Raw genomic sequence first — 10,088 nt, forward strand, 5'->3', positions numbered from 1 at the left:
GTAGACATTCTTAATTCAATCACTGAGGCCAAAAAATGTGGAGTACACTGATTGACTTAACCTAGGTCATATGCTGTACCCTTAAAGCAAGAGGGTGAGTCAGCTTCCTTAGAGCTACTTTGATCTCCAGAGGGAAGTCTGTTGGGAAAGGGCAAACAGATGTTATGTTTTCACTACAAAGTGCTTAGCACAACATATTCGTTCTTTACCAGTTATTTGCTGAGCATCTGCTAGATGCCAGGCACTGCATGGTCTTTGCCATCAAGGAGATTCCTCTCCACTTGAAACTGTTAGAGGAACATGGGTAGCCAAATGCAAGTTGTTTATAAAGGTACTTTCCCAAGATTTGGGGTTTAATATTTGTAAGTAAAAAAAAGTGAATGATAGTAAATTTTTGATAATCATACAGTAGGGTCTAAATTTTTCCTTATTTAAGAGAGAGCATTTTTTAAAATCAAACAGATTACAGTTATAATAGAATCTGAACACCTTACATTCCTCTTATGTATTTTTTCCAAATGATTTTTTGTTTAAATATGAATTCGACCTTTTGTTACTATGCCGTCATTTTATTAAGGGCCCTCTGGAGGAGTCCCATATAGTTCTGATATTGAAATCTGCTTTGCTTGTATACTTCCAACTAATAAAGTGGTAGTATTGGCCACAGGCCTTGGAACTCACCTGCCTTAGTGTTATAGGCTATTTCTTACTTTTTAGAATTATATTCTTCATATTCTCTGATATACATGCTTTCCTAAGAAAATATTTTGAAACAAATTGGTACTGGGATCCTATATCAAAAGACAGTGTTTTTCTCACTCTCATCTGTAAATGCTGTTTGAGCTAAAACTAAAATTTTCTATGAGAGTAAAGTACAATTGAGTGTGTTATACTTTATTTACATATTTGCAAAGTGATTGAAGTAGCTATCTTAAGAACCATTTTAAGATAGTTAAATTAGCATTTTTTGGTGTGGGTCTTTCAACATAGATGTGTATCCTTTCGTATTCTGTGTATTCTTCAGTTCTTTCATGACTAATGTGCCAGTATAGTACCTTATACTGACTTGACTGTTTTAATTCATTTGTATAGAATTGAATATTGTACTAATTTACTATAGTTTCTTTTAAGTGTTTATAGTTTTGGTTTAAGTTAAGAGATTTATGAAATTGTCAAATTGGTTTATTGGCTAAAACTTAAGGAGTTATTCTGTTTCTGCTTTAAAAGTGTTTTTCTTGTTGTTGTTGTTACTGTTTTTTGTTTTTGTTTTCAGAGAGATAGAGTCACTCTGTCACCCTGGATAAAGTGCTGTGTTGTGATAGCTCACAGCAACCTCAAACTCTTGGTCTCAAGCAATCCTCTTGCCTCAACCTCCCAAGTATTTGCCACCCCCCTGGATAGTTTTTCTATTTTTAGTAGAGGCAGGGTTTCATTCTTGTTCAGGCTGGTCTTGAACTCCTGAGCTCTAGCAATCTACTTGCCTAGGCCTCTCAGAGTACTAGGATTAGAGGCATGAGCCACCCTGCCTGGCCAGCTTTAAAAGTGTTTTAAATGTTCAGTATAGGTCAGTTATTAACAGTTTATTTGAAACAGCTTAATTAAACAAGACTTATACCTACAAATGAGCATTTCATAGATATTCTCTCAGGAAAAAATAGTAAATTAATTTTTTTTAAATTTTTATTTATTCATTTATTGAGTCAGGATCTCACTCTGTAGCCCAGGCTGGAGTGCAATGGTACAAACATACCTTACTGCAAACTCGAATTCCTGGGCTCGGGCATCCTGCCTCCTGAGTAGCTGGGACTACAGGCTCACACCACCACTCATGGCTGATTTTTCTATTCTTTGTAGAGACAAGGGTTTCACTGTGTTGCCCAGGCTGATCTCAAACTCCTGGCTTTAAATGATCCTCCCACCTGGGCCTTCCAAAGTGCTGTGATTATGGGTGTAAGCCACTGTGCCTCATAAATAATTTATCAATATTTCTATATCTCAAAATTGTGGACCAAAATTTAGAAGTGAATATATTAACCCTGATTGTTGGATATGAAAATGTAAAACTTTATATAGTATTTGCATTTTTTATTTAGGAACAGATGTTGTCATTGTAAAGAATGGAAGAAGAATATGTGGGACAGGAGGTTGTTTAGCCAGCGCACCTTTACATCAAAACAAAAGCTACTTTGAATTTAAAATCCAGTCTACAGGTTCGTATAATGGTATTGTACTATTAAAAGTCCTAATTGTTATAAATAGTAAGAGTAATTTTTAATATATAAAAACAATTCAGGAAGAAATAAAACAGTAACCTGTAACTGAGAAGACATAGATTGTAGGTCTTCTCAGTAAAGGTTGTGTGATTGTGGTTGAATTAATTAATTTAGTTAAATTAGGTTCAGTTTTCTCATCTATAAAATGGGTATTACATGAGCTGCCTTTTCTGCCTTACAGCAGCTATACGTATGAAAGTGTTTTAAAGAAAGGACATGCTGGATAAATACAAGGCAGTTGTATTATTGAGGGATTGTAGATGCACTATCTTCCTTAGTCAAGCACGTAGGATCAAGTATATAAATAGCATACAGTCTTGCTGTTTACTTGAGGATAAAATCAGTCTTTTGATCCTGAGTTTTTTCTTTGAACTCTTGTTAAGATACCCTAATTCAGTGCCTTGAAGCAGTTGTCAGATTCAGAAGCCAGATAGAAGTCTAAAGTCTCTACTTCTCTTTTAAAAACGTTTAGAGTTTCTTGAATTGTACAGCAATTATACATGATTATTATAACTTGTGGCAGTATTAGATAATGGCTAAATTTTTTAATAAAAGCTGTATTATAACGAAACTTTCAGTAAAATACTATGTGAGTAATCTGAGTATAGAAAAGGAAAAGGGTGGAGTAAGTGACTCCTACTATTATTGACTAGCCTTTAATAATACAAAATATTCCTCTGAGTCTTATTTTATAAAGTAATTTTAAGCACTGATTTTTTTCTTTAAGTGTGTGGAATAAACCTGTCATCCATTCCATTGTAAATTAACCCACTGGCTATAAAATGTCCTTGTTTACTATAATCAGTTCTCAAGTATAACATACTTTTTTCTCAAGAGAAGAAAATATTTTCTTGAGCCTTAAACCTAATACAAATTTTTATATGGATTTTCTATAAAGGATACTATCCTCAGAGCTGTCTCCATAATAAATGCATTGTTGGAGTTGGTAGCCTTCATCCTGCAGGGAAGTTAGTATCCTACTTTGCCTCCTGTAACTCTCAAAATTATCCCACTTTGGAGGATAAAAGTACATGGCCAAATTATTTAGGAAGCCAAGACAGTGAAGTCCCAACATGCAACTGTCTGATGGTCTAACTCAATCTAGAAAAATTAATTGACAACTTGGTCTTTATAGAATTTCTCCTGATTTTGATAAAAAGTGAAAAGGGAACAGTTTTTGACAAAATGGAGAGCTTTATTTAGGTTTGACTGGTTAAGAGGAGAGCTGCTTTCTTCAAAAGTCAGCTTAGATCAAAAGATTTTAAACATACCAATTTAAGGTATTGGGTTAGAAAATGATTTGCACTTTACCATTAATTTTCTCTTCTTCATGGTATTGTTCTTGGCATATATTTGATACTTGTTATAGATGCAAAAACTGAAGACAGTATTTTCCCACTTCTCAGAAGTGGAACTTGAAATACAACTTCAAGCCATTTAAATTCAATGTGTAGCTTTTTAAAAAGTCCTTTTTAAAGAATATTGATGATGATAGGTAGCATTTTTTGAATATTTATGGTGTGTTCTACTCACCCATTGTTTGGGATACTCACACTGTGCTGAGTGCTTTACTTGGGTCCCCTCGTTATGTCTTTTCATGACCCTGTGAGGTGAGGACTGTTCACCATAGTAGATAAGGCAACAGAAAGAGGGTAAGAAATTCGCCCAAAATGGCCTAGCTATATTAGGGTTTAATGCTTGGCAATAATTCCAGGGCCCATTGTCTTATCAGCTAGGCTGCCCTATGTCTGTAGAGGACATAGTATAGTTTGCAAACTGCTTTTAAAAGAAAATTTTTAAAGATTATTAGAAAACAGTGATAATACAGAACTTCTTTTAAAACAGCTTACACTGCCTTTTAAAATAACTGCATTTATAGTTGCATTCTTCACATTGTAGGGGCATTTAAACTATTATGTTTTTAGGAATCTGGGGTATTGGTGTTGCAACTCAGAAAGTTAACTTGAATCAGATTCCTCTTGGCCGAGACGTGCACAGCCTAGTGATGAGAAATGATGGAGCCCTGTACCACAACAATGAAGAGAAAAATAGGCTGCCTGCAAACAGCCTTCCACAGGAGGGAGATGTGGTGGTGAGTTTCCTGGTGAAGTTGCTTTTCTCTGTAAACTATTAAACTTGAACAGCTTTTAACATATACAGTTTTGCCTGGGAGTTTGTGGTTTGAATTCCAGAGCGCTGGGATGGTCTAAAGAAATGATTGTATTTTCCAGACAGAGCACTTGGTTGCAATAAGAGGTTGCAGCCTTACTTAAGTGCCCTCTCCTTTTTAGAGCTGCCTGCTGCTCTCACATTAAAGACACTTTGGCCCACTTTAGTTTTAGAAGTTTGCTGACCCTTACAATAGAAAATGTTAGGCATTTTTGAGGTTAAATATCTCTCAGAAAAAAATTTTCACATTTATTACTTAATTTGTTGTGAACTTCTGTTAGAGAGTTACAGCATTTTATCAAAAGTATTGGGTTTCCATTGAATTTAATCTAATTAAACTGCCTTTCCTTTCAGAACTCTTCAAAGAATAGGATTCAAAATCCTAAAGCTGGATTATAGAAAAGATTTTTTAGAAAGCAGAGGACAGTTAAAAGTTACATGTTATTAAGACTTTTCTTAATTTTACTCCCAGCTAGCTATATTTAACTCTTATCAAAGCCACCATGTTGAAAATATAATCCAAAGGTCCTATCTGTCTTTTCTTTTTTTTTTTTCTTGAGATAGAGCCTCAAGCTGTCACCGTGGGTAGAGTGCCATGGCATCACAGCTCATAGCAACCTCCAACTCCTGGGCTCAAGCGAGTCTCCTGCCTCAGCCTCCCAAGTAGCTGGGACCACAGGTGCCCAACACAACGCCTGGCTATTTTTTGGTTGCAGCCGTCATTGTTGTTTGGTGGGCCCAGGCTGGATTTGAACCCTCCACCTTAGGTATATGTTGGCTGGTGCCTTAGCCACTTGAGCCACAGGTGCTGAGCCAAAAGTCAAATTCTTTTTTTTTTTTTTTTGAGACAGAGCCTCAAGCTGTCGCCCTAGGTAGAGTACCATGGCATCACATCTCACAGCAACCTTCCACTCCTGGGCTCAAGCGATTCTCCTGCCTCCTCCTCCCAAGTAGCTGGGACTACAAGTGCCTGCTACAATGCCTGGCTATTTGCAGCCATCATTGTTATTTGATGGGCCCGGGCTGGATTCGAACCCACTAGCTCAGGTGTATGTGGCAGGCGCCTTAGCCATTTGAGCCACAGGCCTGTCTGTCTTTTACAGACTCTTTCTTTCACACTCTGTTATGCAAAGCCCCTATCTTTAGAGTTCAGGCTATTGATTAAGAACAGCCCTAGAGTCTTCTGCAGCCAGAGGAGTCTCTTATATACAGAACCTTGGATTCCTGGCTCTAGTGTCAAGTAGAAAGGAATCTGTGAATGAGGAGAGAAAGTTTCTAATAATACGATGACACAGACAAGTCCAGGTTAATGAATTAAAGAAAGGTACAGTATTATAGAAAGAATGAAGAAAGGTATGGAAATCAAGATTTTTAATTATGATCTGTTTATCTTTTCTCCAATTAAAAAAAATGAGAATAACAGAAAGATTTTAATTATTAAAAGGTTTTTGTTTCCTGAATTGACTAAAGAAATAGGTAAAAGGCATACACCAGTTTTTTTTGTGTGTGTGTGTGTGTGTGTGTTTTTTTTAGACAGACTATCACTTTGTACCCTGGCTAGAATGCTGTGGCATTATAGCTCATAGCAACCTCAAACTCCTGGACTCAGGCGATTCTCTTGCCTCACCTTCCTAGGTAGCTGGGACTCAGGTGTGCACCACCATGCCTGGCTAATTTTTCTATTTTTAGAGATGGGGTCTTGCTCTTGCTTAGGCTGGTTTCAAACTCCTGAGCTCAACTGATGCACCTACCCTGGCCTCCAATAATGCTAGGATTACAGGAGGTTTTAAAATATGATTTCCCTGTTCTTTTTGTGTAATTGGTTCTGTATGTGTAGCTCATTGCCAAATGAGCTCCTATATGGAACATTCTATTCAACTGATCATTTCTTTTTTTCTTTTTTTTGAGACAGAGTCTCACTTTGTCACTCTCAGTAGAGTGCCATGGTGTCACAGCTCATAGCAACCTCAAACTCTTGAGTTCAAGTGATTCTCTTGCCTCAGCCTCCCAAGTATCTGGGACTGCAGGCACCTGCCACAACACCCGACTATTTTTAGAGACAGTGTCTTGCTCTGGCTCAGGCTGGTCTCAACTGGTGAACTCAGGCAATCCACCCACCTCAGCATCCCAGAGCGCTGGGATTTACAGGCATGAACCACCACACCTGGCCCCAAATGATTATTTCTTGAAAGAGATTATTTCTTTGATGCTTTCAGCCTGTTTACACTAAAAGATGAAATTCAAACACGAGAAAGGAGAGTCACTAACAACTGCTTCTTTTTGTTTGTGTACTCCCATGGGGTGTTATTCTTGCCTTCCTGTCTCATATCATTCATGGCAATGACTGATACCACAATTGGACAAATTTATGAATGCTATTCTTAGTCTGTCAGCATTATTAAGTTATACTTTGAGTTTTCATGCTTATTCTAATAAAAGGAGAGCTAAAATGTGAACTATATGTAGTCAAGGAAAGTAAAATGTTACCATGCCATTTAAATTTTATCTTCTTACTTCAAACACTTGAGAACAAAGTTTGGCAAATTGCTAACAGTGGCATAGGAAAAACAGAATGGATTATAATACAGAAAAAACATTCTCATGTGTTTAGAATTTCAGTCATGTGCCATTCTCTTAGGAGAAATCAAGATAAATAACCTCTTAACCTCTAAGCAAATAGTTGTATGATTATATTCACGCAATAATAGTATAAATCTAGCATGATCTGCTATAGGACCAGGAAAGCATATATGAAACAGTTTATGTTTATTCTTTTCTTTTATATACAATTTTGAAAAGTACAAATTCCATTCTTTTTTTTTTTTTCTTTTTTTTTGAGACATAGTTTCACTTTCTCACCCTCGGTAGAGTACCGTGGCAGCGTCACACTGCTCATAGCAACCTCCAGCTCTTGGGCTTCTCTTGCCTCAGCCTCCTGAGTAGCTGGGACTACAGGCACTTGCCACAACACCCAGCTATGTTTTTGTTGCAGTTTGGCCAGGACCAGGTCTGAACCCACCACCCTTGGCATATGGGACTGGCGCCCTACTCACTGAGACGCAAGCGCTGCCCAAATCTATTCTTAAAAATGCATTTTTCAGTCTAATTTTAAAGAAGTATTGTAAGCATTCTATATAATAGTAGTAATAGCAAACACTTCTACAGCATTTATTATGGGCCGGACACTGATCCTGATAGTATTATTATCCCCATTTTACATATACAGAGAAGTTAAGTAATTTCTTTAATAGTAAGATTATAATGTATCGTTTGGGCAGTCTAATTTCAAAATATGTTCACTAAACATACACAATTATTGATAAATTTATAGAATATATAGGATTTGGGGGTTTTATGACAGACTGAAACCTAGTTGTGTTCTTTTTTTTTTTTTTTTTTTTGAGATAGGGATTCACTCTGTCACCTGGGCTAGGGTATAGTGGCGTCATCATAGCTCACTGCAACCTCAAACTCCTAGGCTTAAGTAATTCTCCTGCCTCAGCTTCCTGAGTGGCTAGGGCTATAGGCACATACCACCAGCCCAGCTAATTTTTCCCTTTTTTGTGAAGACAGAATCTCACTTTTGCTCAGGCTTGTCTTAAACTCGTGGCCTCAAGTGATCTTCCCACCTCAGCCTCCCAAAGTGCTAGCTTTACAGGTGTGCACCACTGCTCCTGGTCTTGTGCTTTCTATTCTTAATTCTTTTTCTTTTGAGACAGAGTCTTACTATGTCACCCTCTGTAGCGTGCTATGGCGTCACAGCTCACAGCAACCTCAAACTCTTGCCTCAGCCTCCAAAGCAGCTGGGACCATAGGCGCCCACCACAATGCCTGGCTATTTTTTGTTCTTGTTGCAGTTGCCATTATTGTTTAGCTGGCCCTGGCAGGCTTCAAACCTGCCAGCCTCAGTGCATATGGCTGATGCTGTAACCACTGTGCTACGGGAGCCAACCCTCTATTTTTAATTCCTCAGGGGAAAAATCTCTTTTTGTCATCAGTTGGTAACTATTGTATAAAGTTCTAAAGAAAGGTAGTATGGCATGGTATTTAGGGTAATAAACCGTAATGGTGAAAAACTCAGTTTTCCCCCACTAAGAGCAAAATCTATCAATAGATAAAGTGTGCAGTGTATTTTGTGTGAGTTTAAAAGATCTTGCCTTCATGGTATGCAGTACTTAATACTCAAAATATAAAATCCGCATTATCTAAATAATGCTCGTATTTAACCTCTTGGCTTTGTTTTACCTATACTGTGGATTCTTGGGATTTCACCTGACCTTTTACCCCCTAATAATCACTACTGATATCTTCTCTAGCTCAGTTAAAGTAGAATTTGTACTGTCCAGCATGAGGTATATGAGGGACAGTGTATCCAGTTGTTTATGGTAAGCTAAAATATTAGATAGATAATGTTAGATATATGTTGACTTTTGTTTTGCATCTATATTAATTTGATAGCTGCAATCAAATGCATTGTGACCCTATACATCGTGTTTTGTGTTTCCATACTTCCTAATCACTGCTTTCTGACTATTCAAGTTTGTATGGAACATCTGTATTTTCTTTCATAGGGCATCACATATGACCATGTAGAATTGAATGTATATTTGAATGGGAAAAATATGCACTGTCCAGCATCAGGTATACGAGGGACAGTGTATCCAGTTGTTTATGGTAAGCTAAAATATTAGATAATGTTAGATATATGTTAACTTTTGTTTTGCATCTATATTAATTTGGTAGCTATCATTCAAAAGCCAGGACAAGTTTTTAATAAGGACCCTTTTATATGGAATGTGTCCAGTAGGATACAGTCCCACTTTGTAGCCTTAAGGATAGTTTTTATTCCCCACATTTAAAAACTTGCTAAATACAATGATGATACTTAAACGTGCAATAACCATACTCTAATTTTCATCATGTAGTCTGACATTCTAGAATGTTTCAAAAAGCTTTACTGAATTTATGGAGCTCTTTCTGCCAGGAAGAATTAGATGACCGGGAAATGTAATTATAAAGAATATTTTGGAAGTATGGGAAAGAATCTTTTTTAGAGTGAACATTAATTAACTCTATATAAATTCCCTAAATGTTAAAGCTCTTCTAAGAGAAATTGTGACTTAGGATAGTTTCATACCAATCATTTTGCTTTTGATAGCCATGTGTAAAACCAAAGTGCTATTGTTTCTGTACAAGAGTGTGCAAGAATTGAATTAAGAAATGACTGTGTACCACTTAATTACTTGAATTTTTATTACAGAAAATTTTAAATACATATAGAAGTCAAGAGAATGGTATAATGAACCTTTGTGTACCATCACAAACTTCAGAGAGCTTTCACCTTGTAACCAGTGGGCTTCATTTCCCTCACAATGAACCTTTCAGTGAAGGTTTTCATTAGTCTTCTTTTTTCCTAAAATTGCTTTTTAGTGACTTTACCTTCCGTGTCTTTGCATGTAAAAGTATGTTTTTAAATTCAGTTGAATTCAGCATTCTTGTATATTGAGTAAACCTAGAAGAAATTCCTTTATTTATTTAAATAAATGGAAATTTAGGGGCAGCACCTTTGACTCAAAGGAGTAAGGCACTGGTCCCATATGCCGGAGGTGGCAGGTTCAAACCCATCCCCGGCCCAAAAAAAAAAAA

At 36.8% G+C, this 10,088-nt stretch overlaps 1 protein-coding gene across 1 annotated transcript in view; it reads left to right on the forward strand.

Annotated features, from left to right (window-relative positions):
* Window positions 1-10,088, forward strand: part of SPRYD7 (SPRY domain containing 7) — a 23,394-nt gene that overhangs the window by 10,263 nt on the left and 3,043 nt on the right. Inside the window, exons 2-4 of the mRNA XM_003800716.3 lie at window positions 2,094-2,210; window positions 4,199-4,365; window positions 9,014-9,116. Coding sequence (XP_003800764.1) covers window positions 2,094-2,210; window positions 4,199-4,365; window positions 9,014-9,116 — 387 coding nt within the window. The remainder of the gene's footprint in view (window positions 1-2,093; window positions 2,211-4,198; window positions 4,366-9,013; window positions 9,117-10,088) is intronic.

This window comes from Otolemur garnettii, unplaced genomic scaffold (genome assembly GCF_000181295.1).
Source record: "Otolemur garnettii isolate 467f Iridium unplaced genomic scaffold, OtoGar3 scaffold00182, whole genome shotgun sequence".
Lineage (NCBI taxonomy): Eukaryota > Metazoa > Chordata > Mammalia > Primates > Galagidae > Otolemur > Otolemur garnettii.